The 25516-nt window shown below is 47.3% G+C and overlaps 1 protein-coding gene across 8 annotated transcripts in view; it reads left to right on the plus strand.

Annotated features, from left to right (window-relative positions):
- Positions 1–25516, plus strand: part of wdfy3 (WD repeat and FYVE domain containing 3) — a 106000-nt gene that overhangs the window by 21037 nt on the left and 59447 nt on the right. For 7 of the 8 annotated variants that reach the window (XM_031570689.1, XM_031570690.1, XM_031570686.2 and 4 more), the window contains exons 4-15: positions 89–198; positions 5302–5463; positions 6954–7146; positions 8040–8226; positions 8919–9085; positions 10821–11330; positions 12433–12531; positions 15024–15217; positions 16575–17080; positions 18491–18574; positions 19984–20158; positions 24630–24844. In XM_031570689.1, the coding sequence (XP_031426549.1) occupies positions 89–198; positions 5302–5463; positions 6954–7146; positions 8040–8226; positions 8919–9085; positions 10821–11330; positions 12433–12531; positions 15024–15217; positions 16575–17080; positions 18491–18574; positions 19984–20158; positions 24630–24844 (2602 nt within the window). The remainder of the gene's footprint in view (positions 1–88; positions 199–5301; positions 5464–6953; positions 7147–8039; positions 8227–8918; positions 9086–10820; positions 11331–12432; positions 12532–15023; positions 15218–16574; positions 17081–18490; positions 18575–19983; positions 20159–24629; positions 24845–25516) is intronic. The other variant, XM_031570691.2, reaches the window with a different exon arrangement.

Consider the following 25516-nt stretch of genomic DNA (forward strand, 5'->3'; position numbering starts at 1 on the left):
ATTTGATTTACATGCTGATAGCCTTGCTGATGTGTGTGCCTGTGTGTGTGTGTGTGTGTGTGTGTGTGTGTGTGTTTAACCCCTACAGAGGCTGCGAGCCGAGCCATAGTACAGTTCCTGGAGGTAAATCAGAGCGAGGAGACGAGCCGTGGCTGGATGCTCTTGACCACCATCAACCTGCTAGCTTCGTCCGGACAAGTACGTACACACACACACACACACGCACACTACACATTATACACTTTCCTTGAGGCCTAGAAATGACTCACAAACCCCATAGACATGTACATATCTTCATACACAAACCCACAGACATGCAGTGTGTGTGTGTGTGTGTGTGTGTGTGCAAAGACTTCAAACACCCACAAAACACAGCATGCATTTTGGTCAAACTGCAGTATATATATTTTTTTATACACACACTAATTTGCCTGTAGCGGTACTTAACCCTTTGGTCATGGTGGTGACATTGGGAATCTCATAACTAATATCTGCCAGGCCTGTGGTGCCAGTGTCTGTTTTCTTTCTCTCTCTTTTCTCTCTCTCTCTCTCTCTCTCTCTCTCTCTCTCTCTCTCTATAAGCTAAGAATAGCTTATGTTACTGTGGCCTTATGTATGTAGATATGTGTTTGGTGTGTGTGTGTGAGCTTGTGTTAAAGCTTGTGTTTGTGTGTGTGTGCTTGTGTTACAGCTTTGGGTTGTGTGTGTGTGTGTGTGTGTGTGTGTGTGTGTGTGTGTGTGTGTCTGCTTGAGTTAAAGCTTTGAGTAGTGTGTTTGTGTCTGTACAGAAACTCTTGAGTGATGCATGTTATCAGGATATAATCATGGCACTGGTATTGAGAGTTGTATGGAAGAGAGTTGAGACAGTGGGGCTTTTCTCCCTGTGTGTGTGTGTGTGTGTGTGTGTGTGTGTGTGTGTGTATTGTAATGTAAAGCCCAGAGGGCAGGGAGTTGGAGTGGTGTGCTACCTCTTCTGCTTCTCAGCAGAAATTCAGCCTTTAGTTTATGGGATTATAATCCTCATACAGACCTGCTCTATCCGATTCCTCTCCTCCTACTCCTACCTTCCTCCTCCTCCTCCTTCTCATACCCTCCTCCTCCTTCTCCCTTATCCTACCCTCCTCCTCCGTCTCACTCACCTTCACGCTCTAAACATTGGCTTGGCCTCAATTGCCCTGTGCTGCCCTTCTGCCCCCTATCTCTCATGGATTCTCCTTCATTAATTACCCCTGGCTGCCCCTGGGGGTCATAAAGCACATCTCCAACCCTCAGTCATAAAGTGAGACCCTTCCAGTGCTTCTCTAACGCCAGGTTGCTTTAAAAGGCACCTCAATCTGTTCCCCCTTCTAGTACAGAAGCATCAGAATGCATGTAAGCACTTTCCTCATTCTTCTTCTGTTGTCCTCTCTCTCTCTCTCGCTCTCTCTCTCTCTCTCTCTCTCTCTCTCTCCCCCCTTTCCTCAGTGTAGCCCCAAGCAGTTTCTGCATTTTGAACCCATATTGCAGAACTGCACCATCAGAGGTAGCTACATGGTTTCAAAGACTGCCTCGTTTTGTGCATAGGACTACCTGCAGAGAAAGCCACCATAAAGCAATCAGCCTGCTTGTTCTCAATTCGTTGGTCTGTATGTCAGTCTGTATAGATTTATCTGCTGATTTATGTATCTATTGATCCAACTATTGCCTTAACTGTCTATTGACCCATCAGTGTCTTTCTATTGATTGATCCATCGATTGAGCTATCTCCCAATCTATATGTCGACTAATCTGTCCCTTGCCAACCCCCCCCCCCAACCTCGTGATGTGTGTGTGTGTGTGTGTGTTCGTGCAGACAAAAGGTCCTCCTGGCCCTGCTTCACTCTGTGACGTCAGTAAAACAACAGACGTCTTTCTTTCCTCTTACAGACTGGCTTTCATCTTGCCCCCTTTCTCTCCCTCTCTCCCTCTCTCTCTCTCTCTCTCTCTCTCTCTCTCTCTCTCTCTCTGTTCCTGTCTCATTCCTCATGTGCGCTCCCTCGTTCTCTTTCTCTTGTTACCCATGGCCTCTCACTCCTCTCCTCTTCTCTCCCCTCGCCTTGCCTTGCCCCCCCCCCCCCCACACACACACACACACACACACACATCCCCTCTCGGTCTTTTATTCATTTCATCCTCCCAGGCTTAGTTCATCTGTTCCAGAAGAAAGGAATGATTCATTTGAGTCATTTGTGTCTCTGATTTTTTTTCTCTCTCTCTTCCTTGGCTCCAATCAGGGATGTGGTTGGTGGGGGGTGGGAGTGGGGGGATGATTAAACCTGTGTCTGAGCACGACACTCCAGTCAGGTAGAAACCCCCCAACCCAAACCTCCTCTCTTCACACTTCCCCTGCACATCACACAACAATTGAGTGGAGGAATAACCTTAACCTCGGCCCACTCTGTGTCTGTGTGTGTGTGTGTGTGTGTGTGTGTGTGTGTGTGTGTGTGTGTGTGTGTGTGTGTGTTTGTCTGTTTATGTGGGCTGCCTCACAGCATGATAACTCAGGTCTCCAACAGGCCGCTCCCCTGTCACTGGCTGTCTCAGCACGACTCCAAAAGCCACACACACACACACACAAGAAGATGCCTAACCACGACCTGATGACCTCTTCAGCACACTTGTCCATCCCCCAGACTTCCATCAGCCGCTCTGTGGGGATGTTGCCTTAACCCCAAATGGCTCATTCTTACTAAAAGTGACAGTGTGTCTAGTATGCTCCTGCAGTCATGACGGTGTCTACCATTGGTGTCTACCATTGGTGTCTACCATTGAGGAAAAAGCAATCTGTGTAGTTAAACTATGGCTCTAGGCAGATGGGTTTATTTTGCCTCTACAATTTTCTCGCTTTATGTAAATAGGGATTATAACATTGTGGCATAAAATAGTACACATCACTATTTCACTGGGGATTAGTATGCCTGTTATTAGCTAAACAAAGTAGGTAGGCTATTTAGTGCAGTCCAGTTTTTCCAGTAAAATTGACCAAGATAGTACATAGCCACAGCACTAAAGATTCCCAGTGACGGTGATGTTGATCACTGATTGTGGTCGCTGCAGACATGGTAGTAAAGAGCGCAGTAGACCAGCACACTGACTGAAGTGGCATTTTAACTACGCCCGCTGTCATTCCTCTCTCCACCCCTGTCAAGACTGTTGGCAATGATGAATCTGCAGTGTGTGTGTGTGTGTGTGTGTGTGTGTGTGTGTGTGTGTGTGTGTGTGTGTGTGTGTGTGTGTGTGTGTGTGTGTGTGTGTGTGTGTGTGAGAGAGTGGGTGTTTGCACATTTGTATGTGAAGTCTGTATGAGTGTTTCAATATGTGTAACTGTGTTGCTGGGTATGTATTGTGCGCGTGTGTGTGTGTGTGTGTGTGTGTGTGTGTGTGTGAGAGAGTGGGTGTTTGCACATTTGTATGTGAAGTCTGTATGAGTGTTTCAATATGTGTAACTGTGTTGCTGGGTATGTATTGTGCGTGTGTGTGTGTGTGTGTGTGTGTGTGTGTGTGCTATGTGTTCCTCTGCTGTGGTGCTCATCAGACAGGCTTTGGCAGGAGGTGTGATGTTGACCTGTGTGGCGGCCTGTTCACAGCCATTCAAGGCCAGACGCTTTCTGTCCACACAACACTGATGAATGGGGGAGACAGAGGCCCTGTCAGTCTAACAAGAACCATGGCTGTGTGTGTGTGTGTGTGTGTGTGTGTGTGTGTGTGTGTGTGTGTGTGTGTGTGTGTGTGTGTGTGTGTGTGTGTGTGTGTGTGTGTGTGTGTGTGTGTGTGTGTGTGTGTGTGCCTGCCTGTCAGGGGGGCAGCACTTTGTGGCTGTGTGTATGTGTGTGTGTGTGTACGTGTCAGAGTTACACAGTGTGTTACTGTGTTCCTGTCTGCATGCCAGGGTGTGTGAATATGGAGTCAGTGTGTGTTGTGTCTGTGTGTGATTGTGAGTGTCCTTCATTTTTTGTACTGTATGTGTGCTTTGTAAGTCCTCTGGAGCTGTGTGAGTGGGTGTGCACTCAAGTAAGTGTGTGTGTGTGTGTGTGTGTGTGCGCTCTCAAGTAAGTAAGTAAGTAAGTGTGTGTGTGAGTGGGTGTGCACTCAAGTAAGTAAGTGTGTGTGTGTGTGTGTGTGTGTGTGTGCTGACTCCACTGACTCAGTCCTCTACGCAGATACATTTGATTTTCAGCTCTGCTCAGGAGTGTGTGTGTGTGTGTGTGTGTGTGTGTGTGTGTGTGTGTGTGTGTGTGTGTGTGTGTGTGTGTGTGTGTGTGTGTGTGTGTGTGTGTGTGTGTGTGTGGGCCGTAATGAGGCACAAGCCAGTCACCTACGTCTTGCCCTAGTGCGACTGCACTCTATAAAATGAGACGGCTTTGACATTCACCTGTGCCAGAGTGCACCTGAGCCCCCTTCTGTGTGCTGGCTGCCTTAGTCACCAAAGGGCCGCTCACCACCGCCACGTCATCCAGCTCAGGAACCAAAAGTTTGCTTCAGCAACTAAGGGAATGGAAAAACACTGAAATGGCCTCCTTTTGCTTTGGTGATTTAGCTAGTGTTGATCAGGAGTCTTCTGATGCTGAGGAGATCAGAGAGTGTAGCAGGCTGCTGGGGAAACGTTACCATTTCACGAGCAGGACAACGTAATGTTGCATGGGTGTTTGCCAACAGTGTTCAGCAAACAATGATGTTGACATGCCAGTGGGGTGGTTTTCAGGTGTGTTTTAGGTCAGGTGCTGGTGGAGTTATGAATAATGTGTCACAGGTCAAAGGTCAAAAAGGTACAGCCCAGAAAAAAAAACCCAGTAGACTTGGCAGGTAATGTGTTAGCACAGATTAACGTGTGTGTGTGTGTGTGTGTGACAACCATTTATGCTAGCTGTATTTGTTCGCATTATCTATCTGTGTGGCAGTTGTAGAATACAGTGATGACTTGTGTTCTTCCATCAGCACAAGCTCTAGCAGCATGCTGTAGTTGATGCTTTTATCTGTGACTTAGAGCTCAGAAATGGCACATATTCTGTCAGAGCGAATTAAGCCTATGATGTTTGTGTGTTCTAACCTATGTTCCTATCATGTGAATGACATTATAAACCCTCAGTGATGGCCAGTATTCTCCTATTCTCTTGTTAGATTCATTATGTTGCATTGGTTGGTGCTTTAAAGCTATTTTGGCTTTTGGTTGTCATGCGTGCAGCATCAAGGGCCAATACCAGGGGAGTGCTTGTGTACAGTTTACAAACACTGCAAACATTTACCTCTTATTTCCTCTCCCCCTCTCTCTGTCTCCTCTTTTAGAAAACGGTGGATTGCATGACCACCATGTCGGTGCCCTCCACGCTGGTGAAGTGTCTGTACCTGTTCTTCGACCTGCCACACACGCCCGAGGTGCCGGCGGCCACGCAGACAGAGCTGCCCCTGGCTGACCGGCGCGCCCTCCTGCAGAAGGTGTTCGTACAGGTGAGGCCCTATCCTCCACGGCAGAGCACAGGCTACCAGCCTCCACGCCGCCTGCTCACACAGTCAGCTGAGTAGAGTATGTGACTGTCTGTGTGTGACACCAACAACATTCTTTACCTGCCGAAAGATTGTTTTTTTTTGGTTTTCCATCAGATGCTGGTGATATGATATGATAATAGGACACAGGTAAATGGTAAAATGGTAGATGGAAACAATAATGTTGTCAGGCATAGTGTTCTCCAACTTGTTTTGAACTGTTGGATTGACTGTTGGATGAACTGATGAACATATAGGTTTATATATTCTTTACTTTTGTATCCTTAATTATATATATTATATTTACCAGTATTTGCCTGTAAATATTGTATTGACATGCTTCTTGTTTGATACTTTTTTTATTTAACATATATACTGCCATAATGCATTTAGTGAAATGCATTTAGAAAGAACATGGCTAGGCACATTCTCAGGATATTAGTATGGTTGAAGAATTGACATTTGAAATCCTGCAAACTCCAGTCCAGTTAGTAGTGTCTGCGGTGCCTATCGTGAGTGTTCATGAACAGTCACAAGCAAATCTGTGCAGAGTCGCAAAGTAGCACAGAGATCAGGAGGTCAAAACACTGGAGTCCGACTTCTGTTTTTTGGGGCAGTGAGGCGAGTGTTTAGGGGAAGTGAGCTGCCTCCACTGTATGTTTGTGTGTATAAATGTGCTTGTTTGTGAGCCTGTGTGTGAGCCTGTGTGTGTGCCTGTATGTGTGTGCATGTGTGTGTGGGTGTGTGTTAAAGAGAGAGAGTTGGGGTGGAAGTTTGTGTATTTCCTCTCTTGCCCAACCCCAGTAGTCATTTCCCTTGTGGACTGTGATGACCAGTGAGCGTCCCAGACTCCTCCACTCTTCTAGAGTCAGATCAATACCACAGAAGGAAACAGGAAATAGAGAAAAAGGAAATCTCCTGAATTAGGTTGGACAAAATAATGTTTAATGGATAATATAACCACCTCCAACACAAGCCTGAGCATAGGATAGCACTTAGCACCTAGAATCTACACAACAGCCAGCCATGAACCTGAAGCACGTTGGTTTAAGATTTAAGCCATTCATGTTTAGTCTTAGTTTAATTATAGGCATTGTCTCAGGTTGTAGGAAGTTATTTAAGGTCTTAGTTTAAAGTGAAGTTCTGAAGACAATGAAAGCAACATATAAGGCAGTTAATGTAAAATATACACATTTGGATAGTCACATGCAACACTAACCATTATCTCTCTTCCCAATTACTATATGCTCTATTTCTCTCTGTCTCTCTCTGTCTCTCTCTCTCTCTTTCTCTCTCTCTCTCTGTCTCTGTCTCTGTCTCTCTCTCTCTCTCTATTGCTCTCTTTCTCTCTCTCTCTATTGCTCTCTTTCTCTCTCTCTCTCTCTCTCTGTGTCTCTCTCCCTCTCTCTCTATCTCTTTCTCTCTCTCTCCTCCCTCTTTCTCTCTGTCTGTAGATCCTGGTGAAGTTGTGTAATTACGTGTCCCCGGCGGAGGAGCTGGCCCAGAAGGACGACCTGCAGCTGCTGTTCAGTGCCATCACATCCTGGTGTCCACCACATAACCTGCCCTGGAGGGCCAGCGCCGGGGAGGTGCTCACCACCATCTCCAGACACGGCCTCAGCGTCAACGTGGTCAAATACATACACGGTCAGATAATCAAGGGGGATGTGGGTGTGTGTGTTTGCCTTCATGTTTGTATGCTTATGATGGAGGATTATGAGTGTGTGTGTGTGTGTGTGTGTGTGTGTTTGCCTGTATGTCTGTATATGGCTTATGCTTGAGGATTATGCTTGTGTGTGTGTGTGTGTGTGTGCACACACGCACCACTGGTCTATAAAAGAGTTTTATTGGCGATCAGTGTTATGCACATGATGGTACGTTATTATCACTAAACCACCAGAATATTTGAATATCTCCATTCTAAATGCTACATTTTAAAAGCAGGCCTTTTAAAAATACTTCACAATAATAATATTGTATAAGTAATAATATGATATAAGATGTAAGCTCCCAACACAGCCATGTAGTCCACCCACTAAACCCAATCATGTATGTACACTTGAATATTTGGTGTTGATTGTGATCTGACATAGTAGTGACTTCATGTTTTGTGTACTTGTGCTTCATTTTGTACAGTGTGCACTTTATGAACAGTGTTGAATATTTTGTGGAGGAATTAACTCAATCTCATGTTGTTGTTGTTATTGCAGATTTGCAACAGTTGTTGTAAAACACAGAATAACACAGGTGCAACACTGTGTTCTCACACACACGCACATGCACACTCACTCACTCACACACACACACACACACACACACACACACACACACACACACACACACACACACACAGACACACACACACGGCTGTGTTCACGGTTCATCATAAGGATATATCAGATGAGCTTGACAGAATGGAGCTAAGCGCAGTTCTAAATGAGGCACTGTCCTTCGTTGTCTGTGAGTTCCTGGCTGAACCTGTTACCTCTCCTCCACCCTTCCTCTCCCGCTATCTTCCTCCCTTCCTTCCGTCCCTGTAGAGAAAGAGTGCCTCTCCACGTGCATCCAGAACATGCAGCAGTCGGATGACCTGTCGCCCCTGGAGATCGTGGAGATGTTCGCCGGGCTCTCGTGCTTCCTGAAGGACTCCAGTGACGTGTCCACAACGCTCCTGGATGACTTCCGCATGTGCCAGGGCTACAACTTCCTGTGTGACCTCATGCTCAGGTACTGCACTGACCCCTCCCCTCCCCTCTGACCCCTGATAGGTGGTGACCTGTATGGCACCGACTCAAGCCTTGTGGTTATGAGGAAGTCTTAACCTGCTATCTTGTGTTTGTAAGTGTCTTTTTAGTTCCTGCTGAAGGTTTCATTCTTGGTAATTCCCCAAAGTTCCTCTGTCCTCTTTATCTTGAATGTTTTCAGGTGAAGACTATCTCTGGCTATATTTTGATGATGGCTGTAAATATTCACTTACTCCACTTGATGTCTTCTTTCAAACACATATTTAGCACCACTGGAAGGAAATCTCAGGGTTGGAAACCACTACGATTTGAAAAAATAGCTCCCTGCCATCTATAAGCTGCTCTCAGTCCTCCACTGTTGTCTGATGAGAGCTTAGTGGCATGAGCATACAGTGTTTAAAACAAGGATATGTAGTGACCCAGAAGCCAGTCTCTTTCGGTTCTTGGTACGCTTATAACACAAATACCGTATATTGAGATTGCAGAGATTATAACGTGAGGTGTAGCAACACAGATAGGAGTTTGTATTGCACCTAAAAATGTTTTTATATTATTAATAGGTTATAAAGTATTTACAAGGATATGTAGCCCTCGTGGAAGGGTTTGTGTTGTGGTCATAGCGGCTGGAAGTACGGGGTTAGTATGACGTTTCTGAATGTTCATGTTGTGGCCCAGGCTGGAGCAGGCCAAAGAGGAGGAGTCCAAAGACGCGCTGAAGGACCTGGTGAACCTGGTGACCTCGCTGACCACCTACGGCATGAGCGAGCTGAAGCCGGCCGGCCTCACCACCGGCGCCCCCTTCCTGCTGCCGGGCTTCGTGGTCCCGCAGGCCACTGGGAAAGGTCAGTCCTCCAGGAAACAGTCCTGTTTGTCTCTCATTTCCCCTTTCACCTCGCTGAGGTCAGGCCACAGCATGGTGTGAGGATGTCGAGCTGGTCAGGAGAAACCCCCCACTCCCCACCCCCCACTCCCCCGCCCCCTGCCTCCTCCTGTTCGACTTCGCAGTCCATTCCTGGGATAGCTAGCTGGCTTAGGGGGTCATGGCCTGCAGCTTTCGCCTCCTTGCCAGGCAAAGGTCTGGAACTTTCTCACGGAATGTTTTTCAAATTCCACCAATGCGTTGCCTTGTTACATGAACAGATTTTCTCATGCTTCATTATGGTCAAGATGTGCACAAGATCTCTCTCTCTCTCTCTCTCTCTCTCTCTCTCTCTCTCTCTCTCTCTCTCTCTGTCTCTCTCTCTTATTTTATGTATCCTTCTGTACCCCATTCAGTTCAGCTAGCGCTAGTCTAGCTTTCTTTTGACCACATAAATGGACCTCAGGCTGCTCAACCTGTGACATGTGGGTTGTACACACAGACTCCTTGCATACTCAGTCTCAGCCATAGGCTGTGAAGGTCTCTGCTCCCCCTTCACCTTCCTCACCCAGACGTCTTTGGGCCATAGTGTTGCCCCACTACCGACACAGGAGTCACAACTCTGGGAGTGTGCAGTCGCTAAATACATTAATTGCAGACATTAATGGATGGGAGGGACTATTGTCTAGTTAGAGCTGTCTGAATGTGTGTGTGTGTGTGTGTGTGTGTGTGTGTGTGTGTGTGTGTGTGTGTGTGTGTGTGCGCGTGCGTGTGTGATTGTTGGCATTCCCCCGTCTGTTTTCTCCAGCGGCAGCAGTCAGGCGACGGGGCATTAGTCTGGCGGCAGGGGTGCAATTTACTAAAAAGGCAAACATGGCAATAAAGCCGTTTACACGCCTCGCTGACGAAACACACACACACACACACACAGATTTCCCCCAGCTGTCACTTAATGATAATCCCATGGTGAAGACTGCTCCCAAAATCAGATTGATTCTGCAATTATTAATTTTTGGTTCTGAATAATGCTCGCCATGCCACAGGAAGCAGGAGTGTTTTTTTTCCTCTTTCATTTCTTCCTTCCTACTCCTACTTTTCTCCTCCTGTTTTCTTCTTCTTCTTCTCTGTTTCTTTCTCTCTTCTCCCTCCTCCTCCTCCTCGTCCTCCTGTTCTGGCGTTGCTGTGGCGTCTGAGGCAGGCGGCTCTGACTGAAGCTATGAATAGAGCCGAGCTTCAAAGGGAGGATGGGGGGGGGTGACTCATCAACAATGCAACACATTGGCTGGGGGAGAGAATGTGATGAGTCAGAGATTCACTGTTCATTTCCTGGTTTGATATGGCTGTTACATTTGATTTCATTCTTGTTTTGTGTGTGTGTTTCATTCTTTCTTACATACTTTATTTTGGGTTATTTTGTTATTTCATTTATTCTTTGTTTCTTTGTCTCACCATCTCCTTTTTATATACTTATTTCTTATTGCCTTCATTCTTCTTTTACATTTTTGGTTCTGCATCACTAACTTTATTGTGATTGTATTTAATTACTGTCTCTCTCTGTGTTGTTTTTATTTGTTTGTTTCATTGAGTCCGTCTGCCTTCTAGCCTCTATACCTTTACCCCTTTCTTATTCTCCCTCTCCCACCCTTTATTCCTCCCATGGTAACTCTCTCTCTCTCTCTCTCTCTCTCTCTCTCTCTCTCCTTATCTCTGCGTTGCAGGCCAGACGGTGCGTAACATCCAGGCCTTCTCCGTGCTCCAGAACGCCTTCCTGAAGGCGCGCACCGCCCGGCTGGCGCGCGTCGTCCTGGAAGCCATCGGCAACGTCTACGCGGCCGACCGCGCCAACTACTTCATCCTGGAGGCGCAGCACACGCTCTCGCAGCTGGCCGACAAGGTGGCGCGCGTGCCCGACACCACGCCCAAGTACTTCGAGCTGCTGGAGTTCGTGGTGTTCGGCCTGAACTACGTGCCGTGCAAGGAGCTGTTCAGCGTGAGCGTGCTGCTGAAGGCGAGCGGCGCCGGGCCCTGCGCCCTGACGGCCACGCGCTCCCTGCTCAAGCTGTCGCGCCACCACGCGGTCTTCAGCGACGTGTTCCGCGAGGTGGGCCTGCTGGAGGTGCTGGTCAACCTGCTGCACAAGTACGCGGCGCTCATGAAGGACCCGGCCACCCAGCACCAGCAGAACCACAACAACCAGCAGAACCACAACCAGCAGGCGCCCAACGAGGGTGAGGGACGGAGGAGCGTGCACACACACACACACACACACACACACACACACACACACACACACACACACACACCCACACACACACACACACACACACACAAAGATACGTGTTCACAAAGACACAGACTTGTCATGTACAAACACATGTATGACATGGTTAGGTAGTTGAACACTCACACACTCACCCAAGTTCCTCTGGGACGACTTTCCCATATTCCACATACATTTTCCTTATTAACGGACACAAACACTTTGTTGTTTGATTTCCTCATACAAGTGTGTGATATTTCCATGCACTAATGTTGAATCTGCATCTGTAATGGGTGTTGTATCCCTAATGATTTAAAGTCAAATGACATGGCCTAGGAGCCCAATATCCCCGTATATCCCAGCATGAGGTAAGAGGTTAGGGGACTCTTTAATCAAGGCTTAACTTAAAGTTTCAGTCTCTTAATCATTTCTTATCATAATCCAGTGGATCCCCCACAGTCAGTGAATAGCTCCTGCTGTTTCTGTTTATGTGAAACATACAGCAGTCTCTCTCTCTCTATCTCTCTCCCTTTCTCTCTCTCTCTCTCTCTCTCTCTCTATCCCTCCAGGCTGTCTTCTTCTTTCTCTTTTTTGTTCAGCGTTCCAAACACACTCTCATATAGTCCCAATGTAAAATGAATGCGCCGCTTTGAAAAATGTATGAGGTTTGAGTCCTCACAAGTGCATCGGACGGGCGAGCACACATCACAAAGTTGCCAACGTGTAAACCCCACGAACACCAGCGCTGCAGTTTCACAACATTGGGAGATGAAGTGTGTTTTTAGTGTGTGTTTTAGGCGGGTGGGTCCAGTCTTAAGCGATACCAAGCAGTGTGTTTGTCGCTGGGCTGAGGAGGTGATGGTGCACTGGAGCTGAACGGTGTCCCTCTGTGTCTAAATGTTCTCTTCATCTGTCTTGCTCTGTCTCTTTCGATGTATCTATCCCTCTCTTTCAATCTCTTCTTCTTTTCTTTTTTCTATCTCCTGATCTTTCACTTTTGTTCCTTTCCTCTCTCTCTCTCTCTCTCTCTCTCTGACTTTGGTTGTGCCCTGCTCTCTCCATCATACCAGGTGACTGTAAGAACAACGTGTCTGAAGATCAGAAGCAGCTGGCTTGGCTGGTGATGGAGACGCTCACAGTCCTACTGCAGAACTCCAACACCAACGCAGGTGTGTGTGTGTGTGTATGCGTTCGGCGCGAGTGTGTATTTGTGGTCATGTGTCTGTATGCCGTACGACTATGGCTGTGTACACAGTATGTTTGAGTGAGTATACACAGTTTACCCAGACTTTATGTGGGTGCATGTCAGAGTGTCAGCAGGGCTCTACTTCAAAACACACACACACACACACACACACACACACACACACACACACACACACACACACACACACACACACACACAGACACACACAGACACACACACACACACACACACACACACACACTCACACACACACACTCATTAGACTCCATTGCTCTCAGATGAGCTCTGGTTTGCATATTAGCCCAATCACCACATTACCTCACAACACTGCTTTTGTTTGCTGAATTCCAGTCCTCCATTCCCGCCCATTCCCCAGACAGATTACGTTGTGAAAGCTCTAATCCTGGAGTCCTCATCGCTGCGCCGTCACTCCTGTTCCTAATCCAGAGGCGCTGACGTTATCCCCTGGCATCTCTGTTTCATAAAAAATGTTGTGTGTGTGCGTTTGTCTGTATAGGTGTGTTTGTGTGTGTGTGTGTGTGTTTGTGTGTGTGTGTGTGTGTTTGTGTGTGTATTGCTGTCCTGATGGCCAGTAACTAATGGCTCTCTCTCACAGAGGTTACATAAATAACGAGTGTGTGCCATTCCTCTGTTTTTGTGATCACACACTCGTCCCTCAGTGTGTTCTGCCCTTGGCTCTCGCTGTCTCTGTCACTCTTAGTTCATCAGTCTTTCTCTCTCAGTCTCTCGCTCTCTCTCTCTCTCCGTACCTCAGAATTCTAGAATCTTTTCTTCTGTTGGGTCAGGGCCAGTACTGTGTTGCTGGCTGTCCTCGGCTCTGAGGAAGAGAACACAGTGATGGCAGTCGTGCTGAGGAGCTCTCTTGAGGGGGATGATGTTGCATTAAAGCCTCTTTCACATAAGAAATCCGCAGCAGTGTCAGATTAAGAAACAATCTGTAATCGGTAACAGATTGCCTTTCTCACGTATCCATCAGTCAGCTAGCTAATCAAACTAGCTATCAGATCATTCAAAGAGAACTGCCTGTTTCAGTTTTTTTTTTTTTTTTTTTAAGTTTCCTTGCTGCATAGCCTGAAACAAAGTTTGATTTCTCAAAATCAGCTCAAAGTGATCACAACTGTGATGTTAAATGGCTTCACATAGACATTAAACAATCCTGTGAACTAACGGGGCGTCAGTGGGACGAGGGCTTTCTCTGCTATGAATGTAGTGAATGAAGTCCCTCCCCTCTTGCCCCTCTCAATGACGAATCTTATGGCTGCATCACCACTTGAACCCCGGCAGAAGATTTGTCGTTAATATCACTTGGTCACCAGGGAATAGATTCACATTCTGACTTTGCCATATCAGTGACATTGGCTCCCATTCCAAATTGACGCCAATACGGTTAATTAGCATCAAATAAATGGCTTTCACTGTGAGAATTGGGCCTAACATACCATCAGTGCCTGAATGTGTCCAAGTATCCAGTAAGCTAAAGTGAACGGCCAGCTAGCTTACACATATGGTCCTTATGATGTGACCCACATGTTTCCATATTGAGCAACAGCAAGGTGAAAGAGCACTGTCTCTGTCCACCCCAAAGCCACCACCAAACAGGGCCATCAGTCTGCCAAAGCTCCCAGCTTAACATGAAGAGGACCCATTTCTGGTTTGTGTTAGAGAAGACAACAGCATAAATCTGTTTGGATTTAGAGCTGTAGGATTTGGGCTGCCTCAAACTACATGACCCATGGAAGAATAATCCATAGTTGGTTAAGCAGAAGAAACTTGTCAATGTTTTAATAGTCTTTCGTTTTGGTACAGTGGTGCTCTGCTCATAGTCCAAGCACTGCTGTGTTGTGTGTTGTGTGTGTGGTGTGTGTGTGTGTGTGTGTGTGTGTTGTGTGTGTTGTGTGTGTGAGCGTGCGTGCAGGAAGGAGAGAGCGGGAGAAAGAATGACCCAGACCCTCTGAGGTTATAATCAGTGTAATCACCTCTCCACTGTTCCATGAAGCCCAGCTCACCTCACACAGAACCTTTCCTTTAAAACCTTCGTAAAAGCTCGAATGCATCTTTCCCCATCTGACGCACACCATGAAAAATAGATCTGCTTGACACTAGTATCAAATATTAATTGTACCGTCTAAAATTAGCATTAAAGGAGAGAAATGATCAGAAATGCATGAAGAGGTTCCACTCTCCTCCAGTGTTCTTCCTGTGATGCATGCATACATACATACATTCATTTATAAATACATAAATAAAAACTGTACTTATACACATAGTTATATACACACATGTATGTTTCAAGTGGACTCCATTGCCATGTGCCAAGTCACCAACTTGTATTTCTGCATATTCATCCTGGTGTGACCATGCTAACCTCACTGTTGACCCCTCTTCCTCTTCCTCTTCCTCTTCCCCTTCCACTCTCCTCTCGTCTCGTCCCAGGGCTGTTCCGTGAGTTTGGTGGGGCACGCTGCGTGCACAACATCGTAAAGTACCGGCAGTGCCGCGAGCACGCGCTCATGATCATCCAGCAGCTGGTGCTGTCTCCCAGTGGAGATGACGACATGGGCACTCTACTGGGTCTCATGCACTCGGCCCCCGCCACGGAGCTGCAGCTCAAAACAGACATACTGCGGGTAAGACACATGCGCGCACACACACACACACACACACACACACACACACACACACACACACACACACCAGACAAGGCAGGCCTCACCCAAACAGAGGTTTCCAGTGAGGTCAGTGCACTGAATTACCTCATGACTGGTTGTGTTATAACGCGTAAACACAGTCTGGGGGGTCTGCCTCAGTTGTGCATTTTACAACAGGTTTTTTCCTGAGTCTGTTTTTCCATGCTTCAAGGAATAACAAGGGAATTTGATTGCCCAGATGCTCTCCACTACACTCGCAGGACGATGGTGCCAGGCCAAACACTGACCCATATATCCCTCACTGACGTCTCGACTTGTGCTGCACTTTTCTCTGATTTGTCTCCAACGTGACTCACAGATCGATAAGTCAAACGCCTCTGAAATGATTTGGCATTGCTTTAGTATGTGCCCCGGGATGGAGATTTGATAAAGCAATCCTCTCCAGTGGTCTGCTTTCATTCCAATAGATGAAAAGGGGTTTTGCTGACATCTCTGCAAACGGTGCTCCATCTGCAGAGGCACTTCCAGGGGGGCCAGAGAGGCACACAGGCTGCCCTCAGCTCATTATGATCAGAGGGAGACCAGGCTGCTGGATCTCTGCTCGTCCGCCGTGTCAGACATTTGAAAGCTAATGTCTGTAACACAAGAGTTTAAAGAGCTTATAAAAACTCACAAGTGTCACGCTCCACATTTAGTTTTTCTTTAAACCATTAGATATAGAGAACAAGCACACGCACTCACAGTCCTATACACACAGACACTCTGGCTTGCATATCCTCACTTGAGGTCGAGGCTCTTTTAAGCATTTGCTGAAGCTCTGCTCTTGTTAGTGGACCTGTCCTACTCTCACAGGGAGGGGCATTGGAGATTGAAGCCCTAATGGAAGCCTTTTAGAGAACTGAGCGGGGAGAGTGGGTGGAGAGACTTGGCTGGCCTCGTGTGTGTCCAGCGTTACAAGTGCGGCGCTGATGATGAGGCAAAATTCACAGTGAAGTAGCGATAGCGTAGCTTCTGGAGACAGTAATAAGTCATGCCATGTCCCACAGAGGCCTGTACATTTATATGCTTTTGAGAGCTTGTCTAAGTTATCACAGAGGTCTTTGTTCAAACACAATCACTACACATTTAAAAAAAAAAAAACCATACAAGCAGGACTCACTTCATAGTCCTCTGCTTATCGCTGGGCTCACTTGTGGAGGTGAATTATTTTCATCCCCATGACTCTCCCTCATTCTCTCTCCCCCTGCCTCTCCATCTCTTTTGCTTTCTGCCCGTTTCTCTCTCTCTCTCTCTCTCTCTCTCCCTCTCTCTCCCTCGCTCTCATCCCCCTCTTCAGGCCCTGTTGGCCGTACTGAGAGAGAGCCACCGCACGCGCACGGTCTTCCGCAAGGTTGGTGGCTTCGTCTACGTCACCTCCCTGCTGGTGGCCATGGAGCGATCGCTGTGCTCGCCGCCCCAGAGCGGCTGGGAGCGGGCCAACCAGAACCAGGTGTTCGAGCTCCTGAACGCCGTCTTCTGCACGCTCACGGCGGCCATGCGCTACGAGCCGGCCAACTCGCACTACTTCCGCACCGAGATCCAGTACGAGAAGCTGGCCGACGCGGTGCGCCTGCTCGGCTGCTTCTCCGAGGCCAAGAAGGTGGGTCCGGTGGGGTCGGCGCGGCCCTCCAACGCCCAGCCCTTCCAGCGCATGCTGGAGGAGGAGCACGCCAGTTGCGCGGCCAACCAGCAGCTGGTGCCTGTGCCCACCCAGGCGCAGACGGACGGGGTGAGCCCCACGCTCAGACACTGTGGCAAGCTCTTCATCTACCTGTACAAGATGGCCACCGACTCCTTCGACAGGTGAGGGGGGGGAGGGGGGGAGTGGGGGTCCACATAGGTTTGGGATGCTGGGGAGGGAGTGTTCTGGGTGGAGTGTGTGTAGGGGGAAGGTGGTGGGTAGCTTTCTATACTTGTGTGTGTGTTTGTGTGTGTGTGTGTGTGTGTGTGTGTGTGTGTGAGAGTGTGTACGTGTGTATGTGCAGGGGTTAACTACACTACGTGGTGGTGGTGGTGGTGGTGGTCATGGGGTTTATTGGACAGATGGGTGAAGAGAGAATAGGTCATCAGTAGTATCCTCTCACCCCGTAGGTAAGAAAATATTATTATTTTGGAGAAACTGTATGAAAACAAATCATCTTTATGGAAGCACAGCTATTTCCTAGTCCCAGTCCCAGCCCAAATTCTCAGTATCAGGCTGTATCAGCCCTAAAGAACCCCCCTCTGGAGCCGCTGCACTGCAGTACCAATCCATATCTTTTATTTGTGCTTGCTTATCCCTCGCCTTAAGTGGGGATCGGATCAGTCATCTTGCCAGCCACCATTTCCCCTCCAAAAATGATCTCACCAAATAAATCACAAAAACTGATTTATTTATTTTCTGGCTCGGCCGCCTCTATAAATACACCTGACTGGCACTGTGCTTGTCTGGCAGGGGAGGCTGTCTGGGTCCTCTGCCTCAGGGGCTCTCAGCCTCGTCAGGCCAGCGCAGGTTGCAGGAGCAGGCACACTGAGGACGAGAGGGAGGGAGGGAGGGAAGGAAGGGAGTCAGAGTGCATGACCTTCAGGTGCCCCTCGGGTGACCTTCGGGCTGACCTCTAAGGAATTCGACTGAGGAGCTTCTGTCGGGGTTCTGACGTGTTGCTTAATGTGCACGAGACCTGCCGTGACTCCTCCCCTTCCTGCCTCGCCGCAGCTACGGGTCTGGCTTGGCTGTGTGTGTGTGTGTGTGTGTGTGTGTGTGTGTGTGTGTGTGTGTCAGACATGCATGTGCTATAGCTGCTGTTTTCCTGGTAGTATACATGCATTGCTTAGAGCTCTTGGTTCTTTTTCAGCTTACACTAACAGCCACCTTTCCCTCTTCTCTCTGTCTTTTCTTCCTGTCCTTCTCTCTTCTTCTCTTTCTTCTTGTAACCCCCTTTGCCATGCCTGGCAATGTGTGTGTGTGTGTGTGTGTGTGTGTGTGTGTGTGTGTGTGTGTGTGTGTGTGTGTGTGTGTGCATGTGTGTGCGCGTGTGCGTGTGCGCTATGTGTTTGTGGGGACTGTTTGTGTGTAATGTATGTGTTTGAACACAATCGTTCACTGTGTGCTTTCTGTTGAGGTGTCTGTGCGTCTGTCTGTGCGTCTGTCTGTGTGTGTGTGTTTGTCTGTGTGTGACTGATCCTGTGTGTGTATGTGATGGCGTGTTTGCATGTGTGTGTCTGTGCGTGCAGTCGTGCGGAGCAGGTGCCCCCCTGCCTGACACACGAGACCTCCCTGCCCTCCCCCTGGGGCACGCCAGCACTCACCAGGAAGAGGTACTGCCCCCTGCAGTTTACTGCCCCCCTCTGTCCTCTTTATCCTCCCCCTGTGTCTGTCCCTCTCTCACTCACTCACTCACTCACTCAGTCTCTCATAAACTCACTTACTCACTCACTCACTCTCTCTCACTCCCTTATCTATTATCTCTGTGTCTTTAAGCCTCGTTGTAAGCCCTGTACACATGAAAAGCGAATTCGCTGGTTGCCCAGCGCTTTGTAGCTGACCGTTGGTGGACATTCCAAGCTCTGGGTGCCTGGGAAGTTTCCTGTTGTTAAGGTTTCCGAGGGAAACAAGCAGTAACTAAAGTAGCTAGCTTGATATTTGCATAATAAGCACCTCTTCTCTGTATTCGCATACTTCAGCAGTGAACCTTCAACACCCATATTTAATGTCTTTTTTTTTAAAACGTATTCTATATTGATCCAAGACAGTCAGCACAAGAGAATCAAAAGAAAAGAGTTAGAGTTACATTAACATCCATTACAGACATCATTCTTGTCCGAGTTTCCCTCCCAATCCCCTCTTCCTGTCTCCTCCTCCACCTCCCTGTTGTCTCTGTCTCCTCATGGCCGTGTCCTGGACCAGCTGCTTGGACAGCCTCAGCCCCCAAAGCTTGCAGTCGCTTCATATTAAACCAAACGCTGATTCCCTAAAAGCTTCTGCTTGCCTGTCTCTCTGTCCTAGCGGTGAGCTTTGGTCTGGTGGGGGTGGGGGTGGGGTGGGGGGTGAAGGTGATGTATGGCGGACCAAAGCTCCCCCTGCCTGTATACAGCTGAGCCAGCAGCAGCAGCAGCAGCAGCACCAGCAGCAGCACCAGCAGCTCACAACTTACTACCCAAGCTTGGTGACACACACACACACACACACACACACACACACACACACACACACACACACACACAGACCCCAAAGGAAAAGGATGCTGATTGCTACGGCACAGCAAAGAGAGAAGGAATGAGAGAAGACATACAATGTAGACAAAGATGAATACAGATGCACACACAGAGATAAACACACGTGCTCACAAACCATTGTGCACTTAGAAGTGTGTCCACATGTGTACATAATTACAGAGGGGTAGAAGCATAGACATATGTGAAAAGACAGCAAGACATGTATACTTGGCACAGGATCCATACCCTAACCTGATCTGTGTACAGTGGTTTTGGTTTCACGGGTTCAGGTGATTATAGTTAAAAAAAATATGTTTGCTACCATTCTGTTTTAGTCAGGAAGCTGTTGTAATATTTATGTAAGTATTTTTCAACAAAGAATGAGTGAAATTCTGCTATCACTGTGGTATATGGTATGGTACATTATGCCTGGCTGAGGTCAGCACCTGGTCTCCGTGAGTTGAGTTCAGCCGTGTCACTGTGAGTCCTGACGGCCCTGTTTACCCCCTCAGACATGGCTACCACGGCTCGTCCAGTAATGTCCCAGTCAAGACCGTGGTGGACCTGAAGCACCACCTGGGCAACCCCTCCTCCCCGCACTTGTCTGACCCGACGGTCATCCACCCTGGAGCCGCCCTCGCCATGCTGGACCTGCTGGCCTCCGTCAGCTCCGACACGCAGCCCGAGGTAGGCCACCGCCACTGCCACTGTCACCGGCCCCTGCTGCCCCGGGGAGGGGGATGGGGGGGGGGGCAGATGGTCAGAGGGGTACTAGGGGGAGAAAATGTAATAAATAAAAAACAAACAGCTCAAGAAACAAAGAAAGAAACCTTGTATTGTACCACAGCGTGCTGCCCCTGTTTGTTTAAGGTGACATTGTGTAGGAGAGGTTTATCCCTGATACTCATGAAACTCGTTTCCAAGATGGGGCAATTACCTGTCCACCTCAGATTTTGTCAAAAGGGGAAACTCATTTCAGCTTTGTTATTTGAAGCAATCATGAATGGAAGCGTTGGCAATACCCCTGCCCTTGCCCCTCGTTGTGGAGTGGTCTGTCTGGACTCTGATGCACTCTAATAGGGCCCATCACTGGGGCGCGGTGTCTGTCATGCTTCAGTTCTGGTGTCGGCAGGCCCCCCACCAGTCGCGTAATGGGCTCAGCGTGTGAGAGGGTCTGGGCAGACACGCTTCAGGCCCCCCCCCCCCCCCTACACCAGTTCTACACACATACCACCCCATTATAACACACACACACACACACACACACACACACACACACACACATACCACCCCATCCCATCCCAACACACACACACACTCACACACACACACCACCCCATCCTAACACACACACACACGCTCACACACATACCACCCCATCCCAACACACACACACACGCACGCACACACACACACACCACCCCATCCCAACACACACACACACACACACATACCACATACCACCTCATTCTAACACACACACACACACACACAGACACACACACGTTCACATATACCACCTCATCCCAACACACACACACACACACACACACACACACACACACACACACACACACACACACACACACACAAACACAAACGCTCACGCACACATACCACCCCATCCCAGTGGTAGTGGAAAAGATTTTGGCAGGGAGTTGACTTCTTCTGCTCCCTCTAAAGCAACAATGGCAGGCTCAGGAAAGTGTCAGAATGGAGTGGGCAGAGGAAGACAAAGGCAGACAGACAGAAACAGGGGGCCATCTCAGGACAGGCTCCTTCCCTCCCCACTGCTCTAATGATCACCTGACCGTTCAATGGCCAGGAATGCCTCACAATGCAGCCTTTGTCAAGCCAAGATGGTAGCCTTTATCTTTTAGTGCCTGATAAATCTGACAGAATCTGCCATCATACCGTCTCCTCTGTCCCTGCCACTGTATCATCTCCTCTTTGGTGTGAAGAGTTACCTTTTGTGAGAGGAGAAAAGAAGCCTTTTAAGAAATGATCCATCGGAGCAGATTGTGATTCCTGCCCTTGCACCTCTTTTCTCTGAGGCAGCTGAGAGAAAGCTTTCCCCCTCCTTCACACTGCCTGTAGATCTCGAGGTTAGTTTCTCACAAAGGAGGGAGTCATTGAGCGTCTTATGTATGATGTTTGAAAACCATGAAGGGCCACTCATAGACATGGTGTACAAGTGCCCGCTCTTCCTGACGCATTAGCCAACTTGCTGTATAGCAGAGGCCTTTGGATGAAACATTTCCAGTGGACATTTTGTGGCATGTTTTTAATTGATAAAGTTAACACAGTTGGTTCTTCTGTTGTCAAATCTAACTGCACTAAATGGAGGATGTCTAACAAATGATTTATAATATACAGACGTGGACAAAATTGTTGGTACCCTTCATTTAAAGAAGGAAAAACCCACAATTGTCACTGAAATAACTTGAAACTGACAAGCTCCAGTTTTGTCTCGTCGGTCCAAAGGACATTCTCCCAGAAGCCCTGTGGCTTGTCAATATGCATTTTGGCAAATTCCAGTTTCGCTTTTATATGATTTGCTTTCAACAGTGATGTCCTCCTCGGTCGACTTTGGCTCAAACAGCGACTGATGGTGCGATCTGGCACTGATGTACCTTGACCTTGGAGTTCACCTCTAATCTCTTTGGAAGTTGTTCTGGGCACTTTGGTTACCATTTGTATTATCCGTCTCTTCAATTTGTCATCAATTTTCCTCTTGCAGCCACGTCCAGGGAGGTTGGCTACAGTCCCCTGGACCTTAAACTTCTGAATAATATGTGCAACTGTTGTCACAGGAATATCAAGCTGCTTGGAGATGGTCTTATAGCCTTTACCGTTAACATGCTTGTCTATAATTTTCTTTCTAATCTCCTGAGACAACTCTGTCCTTAGCTTTCTGTGGTCCATGTTCAGTGTGATACACACCATGATACCAAACACCACAGTGACTACTTTTCACCCTTTAAATAGGCAGACTGACTGATTACAAGTTTGAAGAAGCCTGTAATGCTAATTAGAGGACACACCTTAGTTTAACATGTCTCTATGGTCAAATTATTTTAAATCTTTTCTAGGGGTACCATCATTTTTGTCCAGGCCAGTTTAATTCGTTTTTTTTTTTTTATTATTCTGTTGAACCACAATTCAAAAGCAATGTCTGATTTTCATTAGTTCATTTTCAGTATTTTTTTATTCATTATTACTAGGGATGCACCGATACCGATACCAGTATCGGTGCCGATACTTCGTTAAAATACTCGTACTCGTACTCGTTTTGAATGGCCGATACCAAGCACCGATACCACTCATCAGTATTTCACTGCATCAAACTGACCGGGCTATGCTGACACAAAATGTGATTTATTGTCCTACCTTTCCTACCACTCTCTGCCAGACTAGTAAGTAGCTTATTTGCCGTCTTGTGTTGCATTTGCTTGATGTTTGACTGTGTTAGGAAAGTTTGTCATAGTGTCAAAGTATTTCAGTATACAGGTTTCGCTAAATTTAGCTGCTAGCATCTCGTTAGCGATTAGCAATTCCGTTGAGCTGCCTTAACGGCGATTTGGGCTCATTTTAAGATAAATGACGACGACAGGAGTAAGGCACAGTGTAAGATCTGCACTGCTACGGTGTGGAGGGGCGGAAAGGAAAGTACTTTGTTTAACACAAGCAATTTGATTAAACATCTGAAGACACACCATAGTGCTTAGTACACAGCGTTCACTGATGCTAGTGGCACAAGACCGAAGCAACCAATCTTAACTGACGTCTTGCAAAAGAAAAAAACGCGCACGCACACACGGAGAGAGAGAGAGAGGTAGAGAGAAAGACTGTGCCACATAGGTTAAGTGATTGTTTGTGTACTTGAGCAGGAGATTATTCTTATCCTTTTGTAACTGAAATGTGCTCTTGTGCTAATCTAGTAATAGTTCTGTTCACTTTTTGCAGACTGTGTTGTTAACTATGCAGCAAATTGAATTGCCTTTATCTGGTTATATTTGCATTTTGTCTCATGTGATGATATTGTCTGTTTGAAGGCTTTTTTGTGTGTTAAAACCAGAAAGCTCTGTTTATTTTTGGCTTGGGATAGCCTTCTGTTAATTTTGTACTAAAGGCTTGACATAATCTGCAGAGGATAAAATAAAATCTGCCTCCAAATTAATTGCACTTTCATGGAGACCAAATCTAAGAAGTATCGGTATCGGTACTCGGTATCGGCAAGTACACAAATAAAAATACTCGTACTCGTATCGGTTTGTAAAAAAGTGGTATCGGTGCATCCCTAATTATTACTTTTGTCAGTTTCAAGTAATTTCAGTGACCATTGTGGCTTTTTCTTCCTTTAACGGAAGGGTACCAACAATTTTGTCCACGTCTGTATATGTAAAAGAAATATTTGTAGTCAGTAAATACATGCATTAGAAAACTATTTTTATTTTTGTAATTTCTCTTTTACTTATCCTTGAGACGAGGTCTCTTATTGAAGCGAGTCCTGGTCAAGAAAGGCAGCGCTTCACTGCAACTGAACAAACTTACCACTCTCCTACTTCAGTTTGTTTTCAGAATGAGAGAATTTTAGGAGGAGGATGCCATTACTGTGGCTCAACTAGAGGCAGGAGTCCGGTGCAAATGGGCCTTGTCCTGACAAGCTAGACTTAAAGAGTAATGTAAAAGGAAAAGAATATGTGCTCCCACTGTCACCGTTTTTCAAGAGCACAGAGAAGCTAGGTCATGCCTGATGCAGCCTCTGTTGATTTTCTGTTCTAATAGTTGGCCCTTTTATTTGCTTAATACCTGATGGAGATCTGGTGGGTGGGTGGTTGGGTTGGCCTGTGCCCGTGCAACATTCAACACAGGAATGTTTATGATTAAACTGTTACCACAGCACAAAGTTCTTCATAGATCTAGCCTCATAATTTAGTTGTCAAAGTGCACCAGATTGATGCATTGAACTTTTAAAATGTGCAAAATGTTCTTGTATATAAAATATATTCCCCGGGGAGCATGCCCCGGACCCTCCTAGGGGGTTCGCATCGTTGTCACCTTTTTCATCCCTGATGAGTTTGCACCCCTGGGTATACTATTTTCTTCTCTTCTAAGTAGTTGTTACAATCCCCCCCTTCCATCCTCTCTTTCCCAGCATGCTCTGGACTTGCAGCTGGCGGTGGCCAACCTGCTGCAGCTGCTGGTGCACTCTGAGCGGAACCAGCAGGTTCTGTGTGAGGCGGGCCTGCACTCGCGCCTGCTGCAGCGCTGCAGTTGCGCCCTGGCTGACGAGGACCACCCGCTCCACCCGCCCCTGCAGAGGATGTTCGAGCGCCTCGCCTCACAGGCTCTGCAGCCCATGGTGCTCAGGTAAGCTGCCGCTCCCCACGCCAGGAGCACTACCGTGTGGCAGTAGTGTCTGCCTCTTCTCTTGTGACCGATGTGGCTATGTTACCATAGTAACCGTGGTGCTCAGCTAAGCTGCCGCTCCCCACTCCAGGAGCACTAACGTGTGGTAGTAGTGTCTGCCTCCTCACTTGTGACCAATGTGGCTATGTTACCATAGTAACCATGGTGCTCAGGTAAGCGGACACCACCCACCCCAGATAGTCAGGTGGCTTAATGCTAAATTTAGGCTCGATCGTGACAAGAGTGATAAAAGCATGAAATTTGGCACACAATTAGCTTATACCCTACTAAAAGATATTAGAAGGGGTGCCCAAGTGAAACTGCTCATTTTTTCGTTTTAATGAGATATTAAGTTTTGACCTAAATCAAGATATGCGTTACCTGTGGTCCGATTTTCAAAACGGTTATTTTGCCTAGAAATGCTTACCAAATAAGTAATAAATCAGTTATTTATGCATGTTTGTGTTTTCTTGTTTGTTTTTGATATCCACTAGTTTAAACAAATGTTCCTTTAAGTAGCAAAACAGACAAAAAGACTTGTGCCCGTGCGCGCGCTCATCCAAGATGGCGGGAAAGACGTAATTCTGCTATATCTGTTAGGTAAAACCGTTATTTTACCACCATTTAAAACCA

Source organism: Clupea harengus, chromosome 7 (assembly GCF_900700415.2).
Source record: "Clupea harengus chromosome 7, Ch_v2.0.2, whole genome shotgun sequence".
NCBI lineage: Eukaryota > Metazoa > Chordata > Actinopteri > Clupeiformes > Clupeidae > Clupea > Clupea harengus.